This window comes from Melanostigma gelatinosum, assembly GCF_949748355.1.
Source record: "Melanostigma gelatinosum genome assembly, chromosome: 8".
NCBI classification, from domain to species: Eukaryota; Metazoa; Chordata; class Actinopteri; order Perciformes; family Zoarcidae; genus Melanostigma; species Melanostigma gelatinosum.
Genome location: NC_136641.1, coordinates 22,569,951 through 22,591,981, shown reverse-complemented (window position 1 = coordinate 22,591,981; position 22,031 = coordinate 22,569,951). Strand labels below are relative to the sequence as shown.

Genomic DNA, 22,031 nt, shown 5'->3' with positions numbered 1-22,031 from the left:
ACAAGTCGAGGCCTCGGACTAAATTAGGAGCGAAGCCCCCCGTCTCTGTCCGGGCGAATCCGTGATGGAAGGCATGGACCTGGACCTGGACCTGGACCAGGATCTCATGCAGAAATTCAGCTGCATGGGTACAACAGACAAAGATATCTTAATTTCGGAATTTCAAAGGCTCCTCGGGTTCCAGCTAAACCCCGCCGGATGCGCCTTCTTTCTGGACATGACCAACTGGTGAGCGCGAGGATGCGTCTTGGCCTGCTGTGTGGTTATTGTTAGGACGGCTGGCGCTGTACGGTTCTACTAGCTAGCTTTTCTAACCGGCCGTTATTCACGTACAAAATATACATGTCGTCGGTAAAACAAGGGAAGGGAATCATAAAGGAGCGTTATCTTTCATTGTGACAGAGCCATAGCGTTTACGTTAGGTATGTTTACGTGGGTACAATGACAGCTAACGACGTTGTAGTAACGTAACTACCGTTAGCGTTAGCTGAGTCACCGTGTGTCCGACTTTTTATCGCGTGTGAGGGGACACAGTGGAAAGCTTAGCTTATAGCGCGTAATGTGACATAAATACTTATACCATAAATAAAGTAGTGAACACACATCGAGTTCACATCGATGCTAGTGTCTGTTTATTTTGAGTGAAAACACATGAAAGTATTTTTATAAATGTGCGTTAGTCGCCACTTTTGTGCAAGGTACTAACGTTAGGTAATATCAGGTTAGCCGTGGTACATAACTGGTAATTAAAAGTTTAAAACTATTTCCTGACAGTATGTTAACTGCTTATTGTGTCGTCACTTTCACATTATCGACAGCCGTTAACGTAATGTCTCACTCTTTTGACGAGAACCACAGTGGTTTATTACGTAACATTTAACGTCTGCTAAGTGTAGCTCAAAGCTCATCATACGTTAGTGGCGCATGTCTGGTAAATGTTTACCTAACTGTGCCTGGACAACGTGTATTATGTATTTTTCACGTAACGTTACTGTGAATACTTCTCAAAATACAGTTACAGTGCTATACGGTGATATATTCAACGGTATAAATTGAAACCGTGTGTGAAAAACTACAGCGAAAAGGTCAAATTGAAGTCTTAATGTTTCAGCGCATGTGCAGTATTAAGTTAATGCAGGTCTATGGACGATAACGGAGAGCTATGGGCAGCAGTGGAGGGTGTAGTAGTAACACGTGATGTGCTATTCTGCAAGGCGTTTCTAAAAATACAAAAACTACTGGTTTATGCATGCACCAGCATGACATGGGAAGCACCCATTCTTATTCTCTGTGGAATTGCAGACAACATATGCATTTTGAAGAAGTCACAAAATGCCACAGAGCGTTGTTATGAAGTAAATATTGTAGCACAAACATATCTTGTAGATTTAGTTTAGTCAGGGACCGAGATTTATTCCCAGGCCCTTGGTACGAGTCTCTCTTTATTTTTCTTGGAATAACTACAGCTTCCATGGTTATTCGACAGTATACCAATAACTACTGGATATGTTAAGGGCAGAAACAATTGATATTGTTTGTCAAAATATGTTAGAATCAGGGTTATTGCTAAGTAGGTTTTCACATACACAACATTTGTCTTGGTGCATAACAATAAACAGAGGAAATAGGATTTCAAAAAGTCAATAATAAGATGTAGGAAAAAATGCAATAAGGTATAGGACAACTACTGTAAAAATATACACAATTGATTTGTTTTTCAAATTAAAAATGTGCCAAATATTGACGAGAGAATGTGGCCATATGTGGCCTGAGGTTGGTTCATTCATATCTGTGCAAACTGCAGTTGAATAACCGGGTTTCCCCTGCAAAAATCACACGTCATACTCCAATATGTATCTGTACTGATCACCTGGATTTCTGCCTTTGTCCCAGGAATTTACAAGCAGCCATCGGAGCCTACTATGACTTTGAGAGTCCCAACATCAGTGCACCGGGCATGTCCTTTGTGAGTGACGTGACGATCGGCGAGGGCGAATCAGTGCCACCGGACACACCTTTCACAAAGACCTGGAGAGTACAGAACACGGGTAAGTCTGCATGAATAATAAGACCGATCACAGCGCCGACAGCAGACCCTGAGCGTTAGAACTATTTACATCCTCAATGTCGAGTTCAGCATAGTTTTCTGTGTGTGTCTTCCAGGTGCAGAGTCATGGCCTCCGGGGGTTTGTCTGAAGTACGTTGGCGGAGATCAGTTCGGTCACGTAAACATGGTGATGGTGCGGTCTCTAGACCCTCAAGAAATGGCTGATGTTAGTGTGCAGATGCAGAGCCCTGCCTCTCCTGGCATGTACCAGGGCCAGTGGAGAATGTGCACAGCCACCGGGCTTTACTATGGAGGTGAGGACAGACAACTTCACACACTACAAACTTGATTCATTTTCCTGCTTCTCAAATGTGAGGATTAGCTGCTTTCTGAACATGAACCACAGCTCACTGGGATTTTTAAGACTGGTTTGTGTATTCTTTTTGTGGGTAGCTAAGCGTTCGGTATTGTAGGACAGTGGTAGTGGCATTGTGTGTTACAACACGCCGTTCATTTCTTTTTCGACAGATGTCATTTGGGTGATCCTGAGCGTGGAGGTCGGAGGGCTCCTTGGCGTCACGCAGCAGCTGTCCTCTTTTCAAGCGGAGTTCAACACCCAGCCTCACCGCAGCCTGGAAGGAGACTACAACCCGTTCGCCTCGCCGGAGAAGAGCAAGTGCCCCAACAGCAACAACAACAGCCTCCATGATGCCAGCAGTCACATGGTCACAGAGGAACATTGGCAGGGAAGCCCCGACCAGCTGCAGCAAGATCAGAATGGACTTTCACACAACTCTGTGGATATAGTAGCAAGTAGTCTACAAAGCAATCTATCAGTAGTCTCTTATAACCAGGTAAGACATATCAAAGGGCAGGATTCTCCACATTAGTCAATCATGGTTGAGGGTGTTGTCTTCAAAATTCCATCAGAACTTGAAAGACTGAAAGCCTTAATTAACAAAGAGATGTAATCTATAAATACAAAGTTGATTGTAAGGATATTTCTCAAATGCATTGTAGATGCATTTAAAATTGTTATTTTTATGCTATCACGGCTAAAAACACCTTATGTACAGAAATAAAGACCAGCGGTAGTTGTGTCAGGATTGAGGATGTAAATGCAGACACCGAGGCAGAACAGGGCAAAGAAAGAGGACTTTAGTCAACCAGAGTTCAAAAGAACAAGCTTACAGTTAGTCACGAGAGAGTCCAAACAAGCAAACAAATCCAGAGGGTTGAGGAGAGCTGGAACACAGACATGCACAGTGAGAAACTGGTCACATATACTGATGAGACCGTTGGAGGCAGGTGTGTCAGGTGGGGATGATTTGGGAGTCTGAGGGCATCTGGTGGACAGGTGGAGGAAGGCAGGCCGAGCAAAATACAAACAAGCGAGGCAGCCGTTTGAGCGGTAATTTAGCAGGTGAAATTGTACACTTCAAGACTAACTTTGTTGTTAATCGTGTCTCTTGATTACAGGGTATACAGGAGCCCTATCCCTTCGGGCACTCTTAAAGCATGGGACTTGTCACAGTGAAGCAGCACTAAACCTCTGGAGTCTGTCACACCGATGAGAGAGAGAGAGAGAGTAGCCGGTCAAGAGTGTGGCGATTCAAAAACACTTTATGCAAAAGCCCAGCTACACTCTGAGGAACCAGAGGCCAACGCTCCCCGACGTGCAGCTCAACCAACATCCCACAAACCCACCGTATGCACGTGTGAATGCTAACTTAAAAATGAGTGCTATGAGTCTTTCGAGTGGTGACTTTTTTTTTTCTATTTTCAGTTTTTTGTTTTCAGTTGTCAAGAGTGCAAAATGATGACAGGGGTGTGTGTATTTGTGAAATTGTGTGTGCATTGTGCAACCCGAAAGAGAGACTACGGAGGAAAAGCCATTTATTTTGCCAACTGATTCTCCAGTTTCTGCTCTGACTCTTGGTATATTGATCGGGTTTCTGCACCTGGTCCCTGAAACTGACAAACACTATCGGCGTCTCTGAAACAAACCATTCGATATCATTATTTACTTTTTATATTCATTTTTTAAACAGAATGGGGACAGACACATCCTTCAGAATTATATATCTTTAGCTCATTCAACATGACTGGTGCATTATGGGCAATCATTTCCATGCTGTCGTAGAACCAGCAATTCTAAACGCCTGCAATTTTACTGTACAGGAGAGAGTCGGCCATTACTCTAACACAGAAGATAAAATCAGCACTGACAAGCAGAACTATTTCATTTCTCAGAATGGCTCCTATGATTTCTTTAGGTTCAGTCTTCAAAATTGTACAGAAACATTTTCCTCTAAAGCTTTAGAATCTGGAGCCAACATGCTGACGGTTGTTTTTAGTTATCACACATGAATATAGTCATTGCTTGCATCTATACAAATCTTTGACATATTAGCAGAGTATTCATTGTTAGCAATAAAGCAGTATTCAAGATTTCCCCCACTTATTGTCTGAAGCTAAGAGTTAGTGTTGTCTTACATGCTTGCATTAGAATAACATAAATCACAGGATTAATGCACAATATGACACAAGACATTGAACTCAAGCCATACGAACAGCGGTAAAAACAACGTCGCGTTATTAACGTAAATGTCCCTTTTCCTTTTAAAGCTGTCTTGGAGTTGCTTTTATCACATTAAGTTGAATGTATTTGATGAATGTAGAAGAGGATCATGTTTATTCATTTACCCAAAGATTTGACTGTATATTTGCATTGAACTGGCAGTTTTATTGATGTAATTATCGTTCTGAATATTCCTGTCTATTGTTGAAATTATACTTGGAATGTTCCACATTAGTCTCCAAATTCTCTCATTGATCATCGATGAGCTTTTTAAAACACATTCGGTCCTGTTTGATCCTTTCAGACTCAACTGCACCAGTAAAAATATACAATGAAATGACGGACTTGTGTTGTTGCTGCATATTTACTCGCACCAACTGGCTGATCTATGCACTGAGCGACGCGAGGCCCGCACAGTTAAGTCCTGACGGGGTTTTATCGACTGTGTGATTTTATCTGCATTACCTGTAAATGACAAATATTTCTCACAGCCGTCAAAGGCATTTGCTGTCGATGCCAATTCATCATTTTGTTGTCGTTGTAATGTCTCCCTGAGGCTTCCACTGGCCCAGACTGCAGAATGAATCAGTTGGCATTAGAAGTCATGCAACAGCACATCAATGAGGACGAGGAAGCGCAACCAGATGAAAGCTTTTCTTTCTGTGTGTTTGATGAATGTTTGTATGATTAAATTATCACTGAAAACTGAAAGTATTGGCATTTGTCTCATTTTGTTTTCACACAGAACAGCTTTTATATTTTCCTCGTGTGTTTTCTTCATTCCACACAGTCAATTGTGGTTCGATTTATATACTTTTTAACCTCCACTAACTGCAACATGTGTGCTCTACTCTCGGTTTTCTTTCTGACTTTTAAATCTAACAAATTGCCGTCTGTTTGCATTCTTTAGTGATGTCATTGCATTTCAAGTGGAAATGGTTTAATGGTCACTGACATGCACCAAACTTGTAAACTGCTGTGAATGCTTTTATTAATTAGTTTATTATGCATTTCATACATTTAACAGGGGCTTGGCAGTCTTCTATCGATTCAGGACAAAGAAACATTTAAATTAACATAAAAAGCAATCAAACAAGAAACTACTGCATAATTAAACACATTATTGACGTACGTCTCCTGCCCCTTTTTCACCATTTTTCTTCCCGCCAAACAGTAAAGCACCGCAGATAAATAAACTCAGCCACTGTGTGCTGCTGAGTTTAAAATAAAAGCAACAGGCCCACGTTAAGATGAGTGCATTGGATTCTGGTGTCGGTGAGCTCTCAAAAATGCTTTAAAAAATGACGAGGGATGAGTTTTTATCAAGGGCCTATTATTTGAGAAAACTGTAGTTCAAGCGGTGAACCTAAAAGAGATGGATCACGGCCAGTAGATGTGTCGGATTACCTGTTAGCCTGGAGGTTTACTGGTCAAAGGCAGTTTGCAGCTCGCCATCTATTAGGGACTCTTGTGTCTTTCAAGCAGCCAAACCAAACTGCCTGAGGGAGCAGCGCTCACTTGACGTTTGCTTACTGAATGTTAAATGTTAAAACAGCAAGGCACAAGAGATATACTGTTGAGTATTGAGGCAGCGCAGTAAACGCAAGGTTAGCTGCTTGAATGTTTCTAAAAAAGCTTCAGTAACTTGAGGTAGTTCTTGTTTTTCACGCAGTGGAACTTTATGGAATAACTTCTTTTTACTTCATCAACTCAAGCTAGAAGACTTACTATACAGGTTGTGAGCAGGTTGCTAAAGCTGCCATTCTAAAGGTGATTTCTGTGGGTGGATACACATGCAGCACTTTAGAATATTTCAACACGACAGCACAAACTCTACTGTTTAGCTTAAGCAAACATTTACACACTCTCGCTTTTTCTTTCCGTCTCTTGCACTCCCTCTGTGTACCAGTTATTTAACTTCTCCCCGATAATACCTTTCAAAACTATGACCATCAGTTATCTCAGGGGTGTTGTGCTGTCTGGATCCCGTATGTCTTCGCATAGCCGGGCCCTTTCTGGTGTCGCATGAGGTCACGCTGAGATCAAGCCCATAAAAACACACCACAGTGAGATATTTCAGTTGACTCAGCCTTTATATGTCACTTCCTGTCGATTCATCTCTGTCCTATAGTCTCCAAAAAGCCCAGTGTAGACTGATTAGAAAACGTGTTTTGGACCATTTCTTCACCAGAATTCACTTTCCTCAAGCTTGACTTCAGTGGAAAGCTACTGTGTGCAAACAGTGTGCTCAACCTCTTAACAATGGATCAACTTGACTTGAGTTTATCACTTCATAAAGTGTTGAGTGTCACAGCTCCTCTGGTCTAAATTCATCCCAAAATAGTCATGAATTATTTCTCCACCTCTCACACAGAACGGTGAACTTTGACAACTATTAGTGGAGCAGATTTAGATAAGATACATTCATCTTCAACAGCTTTACAAAGTGTGGATATTATCTTTCAAAAATGCCATTTTTAATTGCTCGTGAAAACTCTTCATGTGTTTTTACTGAGCTTGTCCAGTGGCAGTTAAAGCTCACCATGTTTGTTTGCTGAAGGAACTCTCCGTGAATACTGCCCCAAGTCATTACTAAGTAGGCACTCGGAGCAACCTCCCTCACTTCAACACACCCTTTCTTTCAGAATTGATATGTCACGAAGGCACTGTGTCCATAATTAGTCAAACTCATACTGTTGGACCACGAGTCAAACAAGGTGTCTCGATATAGCCGGAGTGGACAGACCTGATCCAGCTGTGAGCGCCGGGTATACGAGAAAAAGATTACATGCAGCACTTCCTCACCTGAGGGCAAAATAGATACAGTCTCCACAGGACCTCGACTTTAGTCCACACCTGAACTAAGAGCCAGGCAGAGCCGAGGAGAGGCCTCAGCATCGGCAACTCTACTGAACCCAACACTGACGAGGTAAGACAGCAGTTCACAGTAAAACTCAACATACTTCTACTACGACAGCTACAATACTACTACTATTACTACCACGTGATAGTACCTGTTACTAACGCTGCTACCACTATTATTACTCTTATTTTCACTCGATAACAAGTTAAACGTCTGCTGTGAAATATCCAAATGTCCTGCATTTAAAGTTTTACTCCAGTTCAAATAAATAAATGATCCTCACACATTGATGATTTGTTTAATCTAGAATATTGGCTCACATCATCAGATGTTGGTTATCATTATTTATTATTGTCATATATATTATTTACTTTCCACCACTTCCTATCACTTGAATTCTACTATTACTACCCCAACTATTATGTGCACTGCAGTTATTGCTGCTACTGATGTAGCTGTAATGTATACAACATATTTCTGTTCCCGCTATCTCCTCTAGTCATTCGGACTATCCCAGCTGACTATTCTGCCACCAATGCTGCTGTTATTGCCAATTTCTTTATGATCCTATAGTACTCATAATGATTGATGAGTTCACTTTCTTTATAATGATGTCGAGACCACTAAACATATCAAATAGTATTGAAAGTGATGAATTTCAAATTGGGCCGCAGACAATAATCAACTGTAGTTTCCCCCACAGTCATTTACAGATAATGCACCTATTTATAATTGGATAAATGGCAATAATCACATGTTGTACAAGAAAAAACATATTCCGACGAGCTGATTTGATGAATCAACATTTAGCATGAAGATAAAAGCAAAACGGTGTGTATAAATACAACTTACATTCATTTTTCTCTCTCGCTCTCTTCTTTTACTGCCACCCTTCAACCTGCAATGTTACACACACACACACACACACACACACACACACACATGCATGCACACAGGCTCATACAGACACAGCTACATATCGACATTTTGCTGAACAGTCACAGAAAAGATAAAGGCGTGTTGTTAAACACCTTTTGTCCCAAGAACAGTGAAACGCAGGGCAGCGATGAATGACCACAGCTTTTCATATCGACAAAATACCTCTCATATCAGTTCGGCTGCTATCTAACGAGGCGTAAAACACAAATATGAGTCTACAAATAATAAACTTGTTTTCACGAGAGTACTGCTTTCATTTGAACACAAACACACACACACACACACACACACACACACACACACACACACACACTTGTCTCAGGGAGAATGGATAATCTAGAAGAGCAAGTTTTTGCTACACTGGTAATCCCTGCAGGCGAGGAAGTAATAGTTGAGACCTGTGTCCAGACATCTAGACCTTGCTCCTTGTTCACACAGACTCAGAAGTGTTTAATGTGCGCTGATCCTGCAGTGGTCTTGGTAATGTTGGCAACAGGCAGTAAATAGCATAAATATGTCATTACTGTCATCGTTGCCTCCTCTATTGTCCTGCAAACACACTTAAATCAGTTATTTATAGCTTTGTTTTGTTAACAAAACTCCAACAGCAATCCAGCTTTTGAGAGAAGCCTCATCACGCCACCTCGCTCCATGTGCCATTGTTTTGGACTGAGGAGCAGTCACCTGATCAATCGACCTGCCACTACTTTAGCACAGTCAACAGTCACAGTAACCTGTGAATAATATTCAGCATAATGTGAGTCTGTGGATCATTTTTGCCAGATCTATGTCACTCACTTTTGTTGTGCATTTTAGGTTTTTTTTTTAATTTAAATGTCACATATATTGTGGCTGAAAGCCAAGCTGATAAAAAGCATTTTCCATGAAATAGAGACATATCACTTGAAATGGAAACAGGTGTATGGTTTTGTCATACAGCACCACTCCCAGCCCGGTGAGCTGTTCTCTTACTCATACCACGATGAATACGTCCTGCTACTTGTCCTTTATCCACATGCTAAATGTGTCCCACCCTTTATGCGCTCTTCTATCAAGCTTCTATTTTGCGATTAACTTACGATCCATCTTGGTGACCTGGTTTTTCTAAAAGGCACTGGGTGTTGCACTGTGATAGTAGCAAAATGTAATCTCGTGCTTTTTGGGAATTACTGTAAAACTGACAAACACATTCCTTTTAACTTGTAGTTAAAAGGCTTTGATCGTCCTTTCGTTATCTGCATTTAAAGGTGGAGTAGATTGCTTTCTGATATTGTTGAATGATGTTGAAAAAGGTACAGCTGAACTCGGTGACCTGGTTTATTCCAAACATATAGTTCATGAGAGCCTGGAATGAATTCCCATAGGTGCTGTTTTAAAAACAGAACTTTTGAGTAACAATTAAACACATATGTAGCCTAATTAAAAAGAAGAGACCAGACACTAAGGTCTTTTATTTCCCCTGACTGCACTCTTGGAGTACAGCGTTAATTGGTCAAATTTTAAAAGGTACAGATCAATTGACAGCAAAATGAAACAACTGCTTCCCACTCTCTTCAGAATTACAATACAACTGGAAACACTATATTCTAAAGCTACATAGAAAAACAACAGTAGTGACCTACTCCTGTTAAGCAGAAACAAAGAACCTCTGCATCAGTCTCATGCTGTTCAACTCTCTGAGATATGTAGACAGCATTTATTTCACAGGAACACAATTATTGTTGAAGAAAATAATGAACTCACTCCCATATCAGTACTCTGCCTGTGTGCTCGGACCCACACACGGAACTCACGGCAGCTTCTGTCTCCCCTCTAAATGAGGCAGATACATACAACTTAACACCATGTCTCTAAACAGTTAACAAGCCCAATTACAAGGTGATTCAGCATTCATTAGTAACTTCTCCCGCTACTTACGCTGACCCGTTGTTCAGGCCTTTCCCTTCAGTTCAGTCTGGATGCTAAAAGCTAACGTTCGGTCCTCAGCAGCCTCTGATTCCCGCTCTATTTCTACATCTCACGTGAACTCCGTGCTCTCGCGTAGCTCACGCGTCATTGTTCTTAAATTGACAGTACGCCTAAAATCAACGCAGCGTCTGTCACTGTCACTAACCCTGCACGTAAGTCATATCTATCAGGGACAGTACAAAAACCTTCCTACCCCCACTTCGCCTAGCTACACATAAAAGGACAATGTGACTTCAGTGAATCAAGCCGCCACAAAGGCGCAGGTTTGCAAAGCTGGAATGACAGATTCCTTATTTCAAAGTAACTCCCAGAGAAGTCAATACCATGGAAGAAATGTCATGTTTCCTTTAGGATTGCTTCTGTTTGGATGTTGAACATTTGTATATGGAAGCATCACTGCAGCTTTGTCAGTGTCACTGTTGAAAATGTCAGGTAGGGTGTAAATCGGTGATGACACAGATGCCATTTTATGACAACAGTGCTTTCTTCTTCCAGTGTTAAGCAAACATGAGCATGGGGAGTCCAGGCTGTGAACACACAGGATGCACTGCATACTCACCTCTCTACATCAGCCAACCCCACACCGACGCCAGGATGGCCCGGCCGGATGAGGCGGAGGACATCAAACCGCCACGCAGCTTGTTGGGGTTGCCTGAGCTCAGCTGGCCGGGGGTGTACTTCCCCCGCTACGACAGATTAGCTATAGAGGAGAGCCCCTGGATGCTGAGGATGACAGAGACCCCGGCTCCTGTTGCTCCTCCCTCCAGGACACCAGAACCCGGCCCAGCCAAGCCCAGCCAGCCCCAGGAGCCCCCCTCTGAGATGGAGGGTCAGGTGGAGGAGCGCTGTCTGGAGCAGGTCCAGACCATGGTGGTGGGAGAAGTGCTGAAGGATGTCGACACGGCTTGCAAACTGCTCAACATTACCCCAGGTAGGATAGGATGCAACTCGTTCATGTCACATTATTATCAATAGACATTTGAATCGACAAACCTGCTGTAGAAAGTGTTGGCAGAAGTTGTCGTCTAATGAGCACACGAGTCCCGGCCCACCTTGTGCAAACGTTTCTGTTAGTACACGATCATCTTCGCTTCTTATGAACTTCTTGAACTTTTTGTGCTAAATATGGGTCAAACTCATGAAACACTGGAGCCTTCGGTTTCCATAGTGCAACTAAAAGCATCTTTTTGTCACCTGCCTAGTTAAACCTTTTACATTTCTATACCCCCACATTTGTGATGCGGGTTTTATGTTTAAAACATGTAGTTTTTAAACCTAAAATTATATTACAGAAGTCAAGCAACATCTGTTTCTCCTACAAATGTCCAGCATCACGAGCGATCAGTGCGCCGGCGCTAGCCCCTGCAGTGCGGAATCTGATTAAGCGTGGCTTGGTTTAAAATAAGAAAGTTTCTTATGTAAAATAAGTATATTTGTTACATAACTTACGACGTTACTTATGTACGGAAGTTACATCACAAAACTAAAGTAAAATAAGTCAATACTGAGTTGGTTTTCCCCTGAGACATGGACAGCGGTCTCCTGGGTGAAAGTCCTGTGTTTGTTTGACCCATCGAGCACTTTATTGCTCTTCATATTACGTGATCTGACTTCCTCAGAGGCAGCCCTGCATCTCCAATTTCCTGGCTTATATTTGAATGCATGACAGTGCATTCGTTTTTGTAGGTAGAAGTATGAACAAACAGCCTGAGATAAGTCACTAAAGCCACAGAGGAGGAATCTTACAAACTCTCTGGATACCAGGATAAAACAAAAACACATGTCTGTTAGTGACCGAATGAATTGTTTTCATTGGTGAAAATAATGTCATCATTTAAAGTCTGAACATTTGGGGCGCTGAGTAAAAATACATGCCTCGTCTCTCTGTGTTTTTGCCTCTTTAGACCCGCTGGACTGGAGCTGTGTGCACGTTCAGAAGTGGCTCCTCTGGACCGAGCACCTGTACAGGCTGCCGCAGGTCAGCACCCTGTTCCAGGAGGTGAGCGGGAGAGACCTGTGCTCCATGACAGAAGCAGACTTCAGGCAACACTCCTTGCAGTTTGGAGACATACTGTATGCTCATCTGGACATCTGGAGATCTGGTAAGAACAACGGGAACGCAGGGGGAAATTAACCGACATCAACTCTGCTGATTGTGAAAGCAAATGCAGTGTGACTAAGAGCAAATGTAAGACTTTGCTTTAAGTATTCTGCCTGGTGTAAACTACTATGTCTTTTCTTTTCTTTTAGCTGCAGCAATGAAGGAACGTTGCCCACCAGAAGACACCAAATCTGGTAAGTTCTTGGTTTATAACTACATTTCAATAACACGAACAAAAAACAATGGTTTCACTGAATAAAATATTGAGGTTAAACAAGTTGAAGTAACATCTGATCTCTGAATATCTCATATGTCAGCAGATGACGATTCCTGGTCAGATGTGATGCGTAACTACCCCAGCCAGCCCATCCACCTGTGGCAGTTCCTCCGAGAGCTGCTCCTCAAGCCTCAAATCTACAGCCGCTGCATCCGCTGGATTAATAGAGAGAAAGGTAAGGTGATACAGCAATATATGGTGTTCATTTCTGCTGTAAAGTTGGCCATTTTAACATTTAACGGTCTATGGGGATTGACTCGCTTTTGGAACCAGCCTCAAGTGGCCATTTGAGGAACTGTAGTTTTTGGCACTTCAGCGTAGGTTTCATTTCTCGGGACTGGAGGTTGCCTCTTGTTTGGCACAGAACCCGTCCTAAAACCACAACTTGTCGTTTTAATGCTTGGGTGTCGACGGATTAAACAAACAAGATATATTGTGTAAATTTGGGAGTTGTAGAGGTGCTGGCAAACCTTTGGAAAGAGCCTGTTAGCTGTTTTCACAGTGTTTCCACTCTTTGATGCTAAGCTAAGCTAACAGTCTCCTGGCTGTAGCTTCATATGTAGCATACAGACATGAGAGTGGTATCGATCGGCTCATCTAAGTCTTGGCAAGAAAGTAAATAAGCTTACTTCCCAAAATATTGACTCTCTTGTTCACTTCAATAAATCAAACCAAGTACATCTTTATTTCTTCTGTTCAAAGGGATTTTCAAAATAGAAGACTCGGCTCTCGTAGCCAGGCTATGGGGCATCAGGAAGAACCGCCCCGCGATGAACTATGACAAACTGAGCCGCTCTATACGCCAGTACTACAAGAAAGGCATCATTCGAAAGCCTGATGTGTCACGCAGACTGGTCTACCAGTTCGTCAACCCCATATGATGAAGAGGATCGGCTGATCTGAAGACAACGAGCTGAGGAGGAAGATATGCTGGACATACAGTCGGCGTGACATGAACTCTGACGCCTGTTCGTTCATTTTAATGTTTCATTTCAATTGTAAAGACTGCCTACTGAACTATGCACTCCTGCCTAGCATCACTCTCCTTTATTATCCTTAACAATGATTTGATTTGGTCTGTATCACTTTTGTTTGAAATGTATTTTTTTGGTGTGATGTTTGATTTCTCAAAAGGATCTTTCTTCTTACGATGGAAAACATTTGAAAGAAATTATGCTGATTTACTTTTATTGTCGAGAATTAGATGAGGGGATTGATGTTTGCTCTCATTTCCGCAGAGTACTTGTGCAGCTGGAGCCAGCCGTCGGCTAGCGTAGCTTGGCATGAAGACTGGAAACAGCTAGCCAGCTTTGTCCAAAGGTTTAAAAAAAAGAAATCTATGTATGAGCACCTCTAAAGCCTCGATAAAGAGCTTCAGGGGTGCTGATAGGTGAGTCTCTTTGGACAGAGCGAGGCTCCAGTCTTTGTGCTAAGCTAATCTAAGCTAACCAGCTGCTAGCTCCAGCTACATAGCTAACATTGTGGGGCATCAACTAACTCTTGGCAAGAAAGCGAACTCGCATAATTCCCCCAAAATTGTTAATATTCCTTTAAATTCTATTTTTTAAACATGGGCACTTATTGATATTCCCATTCAAGTGTCAGTCGTCAAACGTTGCAGAGCAATGCAAAGGTAAGTGAATATCTTTAAACCAGCCTTGATGGATAATCCTTTTTACATTTATATCTATGGGATTATGTTCAGGATCCAGAATAAAGAAATATATTACCAAATGCTGTCTTTTTTTTAAATTAGAAAAAAATGAATAATATAAACCACATGCCGAGTCCATACAAAAAACACACGGACACTTGTTTCCCCTTTCAAACCAATATCGCAATATCAACACCATCACAACAAATTTGAGTCGGGGTTTTCATCACCATCATCATTATTATCTGTGATCATAATCATCTTTATGCATATTTAAATGAACTTCTTGTTACATCAAGATGAACAGGCACTACACCAGTTAGGAGATAAAAGTGCATCACTAACTATGAACATACATCTTCTACACCGCTAATGTAGGGTTTCCACAACATGAGCTGCTGTCCCCTGTGTGCATAAGGAAGAGATCAACATAAAAAAGCATTTACATGTACACCCTTTTTACTGCCTCAACATGGTCAGGTCTCATTTTTCAACTCAACACAGTTGTACAGTTACAATAGAATATAATCTTTAAATTACATCATCATATACAAATCTGACAGCGCGGGATAACGTCACGCTTTTATGATACACTGACAATTCCATTGCAATGAAATTCATACGATATGGTACCTATTAGTTAATATAGTTTTCCATTGCTGTTATTTTAATGAATCACATTTACATGTATAACACTACATTTTGTCTTAATAGTCAATCACTTGCATTGTTTTTTTGTTACTTTTTTTCTGTTACATTTACACAACTCATACACACTGGATGATGTTTTCCCCAAAAATATTAACCTGGTAATATGGATTATGTGTTTGAACTTGTGTGTTTAATGCATGTGTATATATATTTGTGAGTATATATCTGTCTCTGTGTGTGTGTGTGTGTGTGTGTGTGTGTGTGTGTGCATACGCACGTCAAGGAAGTGGGACAGTTTAATGACAGTAGTCCTTTTTGCTATGCTGGACAGCTTTACTCTAAGACACAACTTGTGAGCTGGTGATGTGTTTCTCCTCATGTGTGAGATCCAAACCTGTCAAATCCTGTTCCAGACACAGAGCTAAACACATCTGACTGCTGTTGGTCCAGTGACATTTTAAAACCTCCGGACAACTAAGTTATAAAAAGCATCGGTTCCATCTTATCAGAGATTTAGATGCAACTCGTAGCAAGATAACTCACTAATCAACATCTGATGATTTCCTGCTATGAATGTAATTTCTACATATTAATTAAGTTTAAAAATGACCATGTGTGCGAGTCATCTTACGTGCAGTGCAGCACTGGGGACAAGTGTATTCCCTGTGTCATTGCGCTGTGTTTTGCAGACAAATGAAGTTTGGGTGGACAGGGAGGCAGCTACAAGTTGATCCTCACTGAAGCTGTTTCACGTGTGATATGTGAAGTTATTGCATGGAGAGAAAACAGATAGTTGATGGTATTGGGTCATTCTTTGGCTCAGCAGGGAGACGGGCCACATAACTAGTGATTTTTGCTAGGTAGGGCATTAAATGACGGCGGAGAACCGTGTTTAGACAACGCGCCGTCTTTTGAGCTCAGACACTGGTACATTCATGTCCTGTGGAAGAGGCTTCGATCTTCAGACAACCGTCTGCCTCCATTGGCCCCTCGCTCTGGAAGAAAAGTGCCCGGCACAGGCAATGTTCAGAACCAACCTCTCATACTGCAGTGGCAACCCCAAGAAGATGACTTGATCCCACTTTGCTCTGAGGGAATGTATCACTCGCGTTTGCAGTAGTGGATTAAAATGGAGACCAGAATTACTGAACCAAGAATGAAAGCCTCTGCAGAAAGTGTATATCCTTTCCTTGGGTTGCATGGAGATGATATTGTCAACAGGTTTGTGATGCTAAGAAAAGAAATATGTCGAAAAAGAAACAAAATCAGTTCATCGATAAGCTTCCTTTCATGAAAAAAGAAGCATGTCCAGAAGAATGTGATGCTTATCAATGAACTCTGCATTTTGTAGTTGAAGTGTTGCATCAAGTTGTCGCCTAAACGAGGCTGCAGGATTCAAGGAATGCAAGTTTTTTTGTTTTTTTTTGCATAGCACATGCTGCTATGCAAAGTTCAGAAACAGTTAAAAACACATAGCACTGCACACACTGGAGAAGAGGTTGGACCAAATCACAAAGAAAAACAAAAAAACGAGGAAAACAAATAGAGGATACTGTTTGTGGTTCATTTTAACACGACACAGCATTCCAGATGTAAGGATGACGACTGACCACACACAGCATTAAAAAATGCTACACAGAAATGGCATCACACCGTACATACGCAATGCAGGTTAGAGAAGCTCGTCTTTGTCGAAAGGGCATAACTGATTATATTATCTTCCCATATTCACAAGAGAACAGACTGCAGTTTACTGCAAGTTTAAATAAGCTGCATTATATGTTAAATACAGCTACACAGAGAAGCAATGTCTTCCTGCACTGTCTAGATGTTATAGTTGAGTGTGTATATACTGGAGTAACTGCTGCTCCTGTTTTTAAATGTGTAAGTCCACCCACCCCAATCGCTGGATAAAATATATTATATTGATATATTGTCTTTTAGGTTACTAAGTTTTTATTTTGGCAAGACTGCTTGGCGCATCTGTTGGGCAAGGGATGTGTTGCTCTTAAGTCTCTGGCTATGTGCGATGCAATCGGACGGGACAGTTCAAGCTTCCTCCGATGGCGTGTCCTTGTCCAGTAACGTGACTAGATCGGCTCGACATAATTGGCCGGGTACAGTCCCTCTCGGCCAGTGTCCAAGCGACCTCTACACCAGCCTTGCTCGTCTTCGTCCTCAGTCTTGGTCAGTTCATCACCTGTGAAGGAGACACCACTCCTTAATGCACACGCAGTCTTTTTTTGTCAAATAGTGAATGTAAATCCAAAAATGAAGGTATCTGTAAATTAAAGCTCCACCTTTATTCTGATTAATGCACTGGAGGTCTTTTGTAATACTTTTTGACATTATGTCTGTTTTTGTACTGTATTGGAATTCAAGTGTCCGCCAGTCCCAGAAATATTTGACAAATATTTTTGTTATCTACCCACTTAAAGGAAATTGTTGGGAGGGTGAGATGAGAAAGTCGATATGGTTTTCGTGCCTGTACAGTAAATATTAAAATGTAAAAAGTCAGCTGAGGTTTCTTATACTCCAAGAATGCAGATGCAACAACTTGTCTTACACTTTCACTTTTTTTATACGGTTTCAAAGTCTTCTCCACACTGCTAGGATGAAAACCGTGATAGGGGAATAAAGAATTTGTGTTTTTGTTTGTGTTGGTTTAAAGGACCAGTGTTTAGGGTTTTTGGCGGCTTCTAGTGGTGAGGTTGCAAATTGCAACCAACTGCAATCTGTGCGAGAACTACGGTGGCCAATGCAAAAACGTGAAAAGCCGTATCTAGAGCCAGTGTTTGGTTTGACCGTTCTGGGCTACCATAGCAACGTGACGGTGCAACACAGTTTTTTTATCAAATGAATTTCATTTCAATTAATTTGATAAGGTGGCGCGAACAAAGTTTCGCCCCACATTAAAGGCAAAGTAAGTTAAAGGTGCCCCGTGGAGCTTCTGACCACCAGTGGCATTGTGGAGCAATGTTTTCATGAGCGGGTTCCTGTTTGGTTTTCGCTCACATGAACGCACAACAGGTACAAGCACATCTGTGCCTCCATACAATTGAATGCTTTTACACCATTTCACTGAAGTACAGAAGAAGAACCAAGAAAAGCAACAATGTGCCAACAAAACGCAAGCGGGAGGCTGATCGCAAGTAAAGGAGGATGCAAACAATGCAGGTTTCTAAATATAAAAAATCTAATCGGCTTTAGGGATTTCTCTGAGATATGAAAACAATTCAACATGTTTGTTAGATCTCATGTTGATCTCAACTTTTTTCTTTTTAGTCGAAGAAGAAACGAACAGAATTTGCATGTAGGTATCAACCGTCTTTAAAGACCCTTTAGTCTTTGTCAGATACCCACGAGAGGACTTAAAAACACCTTGTCTCAAACTGTGTGCTTCAAGATAGGACCTGGATGTGCAGAACAAGAGGATGATGAAGATGCAGAGCTGTGGTTTCATCAGTAGCCTTTCTGAGTCAAGCTTGCGTTTACGTCATGTCGCTGTGTTGGGCTGTAAAGCACGTTTTAACACCATTTCCCAAAGAGCTTGTGTTAATTGGTGGCAAGTGCCTGTAATTTGTTTTCCAAGTGGCAATTATTGACTAACCACTGCTATCTATTCTATAGAGGAAGTGCGCTTCAGAACAGAAACCAGGAGAGAGCTGGTGATTTTTGAGCACCTGGTTGATGCCACAGCTCGTCATCTTATGATTAAACGACAGCGTTCCAGCCCCTTTATAATCATTAATACGTTCATAAATGAATGAGAAAACATGAACTGTATGATGGTAAATCATATCTCCTGCGTCATCTGGTCACTGACAAATACCTGCTTTGAAGGTGAGCTCATCCTGCTCCTGGCCTTCATAATCATAGAGAGCTCGGACACGGACCGCTTTCCCAGTGCTGGAATCTTCTTCAAAGGAATTGCCGTTCCCGCCGTTTTCGTTGCCAGAGTGCGTAGCGGGCTGCTCATCATCGGACCACTCAGTCGAGTAAGCTTGGTTTTTTTCATAGCTGCTCACACTGGAGAATAGAGGAAATGCAGGGTGAGTAAATCATAAAAGTATTTTCAAAAGTCAACAAATCCCACAAAAAGGTCCAAACCAACATATGGTCTGTGTAGCTTATTTCTCTGTGCTGCAGATTCAAACGGTTAAAACAACAATTAAAAACACATTAACAGTGGCACTGTTGCACCGGGAGATGTTTTCCTTCTTTATGATGAACATGGGCACTGTAGTTTATTTAGAATTGTTCCCACGTACACCATCCTGCTGCTGTAAATACTCGCTAACATCCAAAATCTGCAGCTGAAAATAGTCCCCAACAAATACACAATTTACTCCTGTTTGAGTAACATGAACTAAAAACTACAGCCCGTGTGTTTCAGGAAATTATTTAGCTGTTTAAAAAACGTGAAAGTATGTATTTGTGACCCATTTTTAAAGAAGTGTGTACAGAAAGGACCAATGGGAGTGGGCGCTGAAGTCAGTGCGTATTGAGACAAGACTAAATACAATGCAATGTGCTTGTAAACAATAGATTACTAACCTGCTGCGGTCACCAGGTGGAGCCACATGGTCGGTGCTCGGAGTGGGTGGGGCTCCGTCGGGTTTCTTCTTCTTTGGGGGAGCAGCGGCCTGGTCTGGGTTGTAATCCTGGAGATTAGAGTGAAAGGAAACACATGAGAGCGGAATATAGAAGAGTAGTAAATGAAGAAGAGAGGCGTCTGCTGTTTGTGAATGGAGGTTTAACGTTGTACCTCGAAAGCAGGCCAGTTCATATGCATCCCAGGGCCGTGGTTGTTGCTGAACCACTTCAGATCCTCTTGTGTGTTTGACGACAGGACGGTGCGCTCCAGATCTCTGTATATTGTGGAATAGCTGAGGAGAGGAGGAAAGTGGAACAAATGGTGAGGCAGAAAAGTGCCAGAAGTGCCCTCAGCAGCTGAAGTATTTGGCCTGAATAATCCTGATAACCTCTTCCGAGGATATTGTTGTTTATATTGCTGCAGTTTCCCCAAATCTCTGCATTAAAACCGTGTAGTTGTATTACATATTTCACATGATAAACCTGTCTCGGCTTTCCACATTAATGCAATAAGAAAATATTTATCAAGTCTCTGGTCACAAACACAAACGTGCCCAAAGTGTTTTTTTCTTTCCAAAGATGGAACATTAAATAAATGGATGCTGTGTTGGATTGAATCACTCAGCACAAAAACAGAATGTTTTTTTTTCATCACTAGATTTTGGAAAGATGAGTGTATGATCTTTTGTAAGAGGCGATAAGATAATGTCATCTGCCAGTCGAACAAATGCCTCTCCTAATTGTTAATTATTTAACTTAAATTCAAGCCAAAACAATATTGACTTTAGTTACGCTGTGGTGGTGATGATCATACCAAATCCCCCCAAAATACACACATATACTGTACTTTTTTTTTGGATAATGACTTGAGTTCATCAAACTAAAGCAGCCAGTGTCTGAGTGTTAATGTGTGCTTCTTCTTAGAAGTGGAATCGAGAAAGAACTTCTGAGAAAACACCCAGTTGCACAATAAAAAGAGAAAAATGTAAAATAATGTTATATGTATACAAATAAAGAGAGAGAGAGAGAGAGAGAAAGAGAGAGAGAGATGGATATTCAGTGATTAATATAATAGAAACTACATCAAATGATACATATCACATTCTTTGTAGCGCATTATGGACAACCACAACAGCAGTTAAAACCCAGCTATCCCATGTTTTCTTCCCCAAAAAACAGCCGTTCAGGGCAACACAGGTGAGGTCGTGAGCAGTAACGTGTGAACGATGAACAATCGGGATAAACTACATCGCAATCCTCGAAACAGCAACGGGCTTGAATCGCGCATGGCAACCACAGGCAGGTTTGATGAAAGACCCTGAAAACCACTTTGCTGTGGGTCCCGGCTTTGTTGTTGCACACAGGTTAGAAAACGACCCAGAATATGACAAGCATTCGACTTCCATTCAAATTCAGTTTGGCGGAAACGTCATTGACTGGATAATCAATTAATTAGTGCTGTGAGTGTGACCGCTAATGAGAAATGCATGCCTGGTTGAGAAGCGTGTTGAGATGAATCAATTTGAAGCGACCTGTGCTGAATGTGACAAAACAAATCAAACCAATCTGTTATAAAATGTGTTTGCAATGTGATCTTTTCTGATTCAAAGTAAAAGGTATGCAATCATGCTCAAAGAGTTCTTTGCCCAGGTTGCATATATAACTATGAACTAACTGAATTTACATCGGATTGAGGGGGAATAATGGAAAGGTAGATGAACTACACTGCAGGGAATTAATGCGGTAGCAAGAAGCATACAGAGATAAAACATAGCAGACCGATAGCAGACAGATAAGGATCAATAAATATGTCTGTTTTGCCTCTCACACAGTGTGGTACTAGATCATGTGTCGGAGAAAACACAGTCCATGATGTCCAAAGTGCAGCTCTATAACACTTCAGTGAAGCGGTGTCCCTGCGCCCGGCTCACCTTTGGTTCTCGGTGAGGTTGAGATGGCGTTTGATGTCCAGCAAGGCCTCCTTGAGGAAGGTCAGCCTCCTGACTTCATGCTGCTGGCACTGGTCAAACACCTGCTCCATGCACTCCATGTACTGCGGGGTGCACTTATTCAGCTCCTCCAGAGACTTCTCATACTTTTCTTTAGCCTGAGACAGAAAACAGAAAACACGCTGATAACTGAAGCCTCTGTGGAAAAGAAGCCGGCGTGGTTTCGTTTCGGCGTTCCTCCGAGGTTGCACTACAGCTCATCTTCAAAAAGGGGGTTTATCGACAATGTCGTACAACTAAATATCTGTTCCTATAACCGAAACACGATTGCCTGTGCATGCATCCATCACAACACAACACCTTACACTGTTTATTTGAATAAGAGTATATGACCTGATCAATTAG

At 41.7% G+C, this 22,031-nt stretch overlaps 3 protein-coding genes across 4 annotated transcripts in view; 2 read left to right on the top strand and 1 right to left on the bottom strand.

Annotated features, from left to right (window-relative positions):
- On the top strand, positions 1-5,333 carry LOC306780564 (protein ILRUN-like). The gene is made up of 5 exons (XM_079272979.1): positions 1-228; positions 1,894-2,048; positions 2,164-2,361; positions 2,576-2,901; positions 3,527-5,333. The coding sequence occupies exons 1-5, from the start codon at positions 65-67 to the stop codon at positions 3,560-3,562; spliced, it is 879 nt and encodes a 292-aa protein (XP_079129105.1). The 5' UTR covers positions 1-64; the 3' UTR covers positions 3,563-5,333.
- A 2,064-nt stretch (positions 5,334-7,397) lies between these two features.
- On the top strand, positions 7,398-13,657 carry LOC306780616 (SAM pointed domain-containing Ets transcription factor-like; the record flags this gene model as incomplete). Its single annotated transcript, XM_079273051.1, has 6 exons — positions 7,398-7,557; positions 10,894-11,329; positions 12,303-12,500; positions 12,649-12,693; positions 12,817-12,951; positions 13,479-13,657. The coding sequence occupies exons 2-6, from the start codon at positions 10,906-10,908 to the stop codon at positions 13,655-13,657; spliced, it is 981 nt and encodes a 326-aa protein (XP_079129177.1). The 5' UTR covers positions 7,398-7,557; positions 10,894-10,905.
- Positions 13,658-14,681: 1,024 nt separating this feature from the next.
- The window catches only part of pacsin1a (protein kinase C and casein kinase substrate in neurons 1a), a 28,564-nt gene continuing 21,214 nt past the window's right edge, over positions 14,682-22,031 (bottom strand). For both annotated transcript variants that reach the window (XM_079272884.1, XM_079272883.1), the window contains 5 exons: positions 21,609-21,784; positions 19,850-19,970; positions 19,639-19,745; positions 18,914-19,110; positions 14,682-17,281 (listed from right to left, as the gene is read on the bottom strand). In XM_079272884.1, the coding sequence (XP_079129010.1) occupies positions 17,172-17,281; positions 18,914-19,110; positions 19,639-19,745; positions 19,850-19,970; positions 21,609-21,784 (711 nt within the window). In that variant the 3' untranslated portion in view covers positions 14,682-17,171. The remainder of the gene's footprint in view (positions 17,282-18,913; positions 19,111-19,638; positions 19,746-19,849; positions 19,971-21,608; positions 21,785-22,031) is intronic.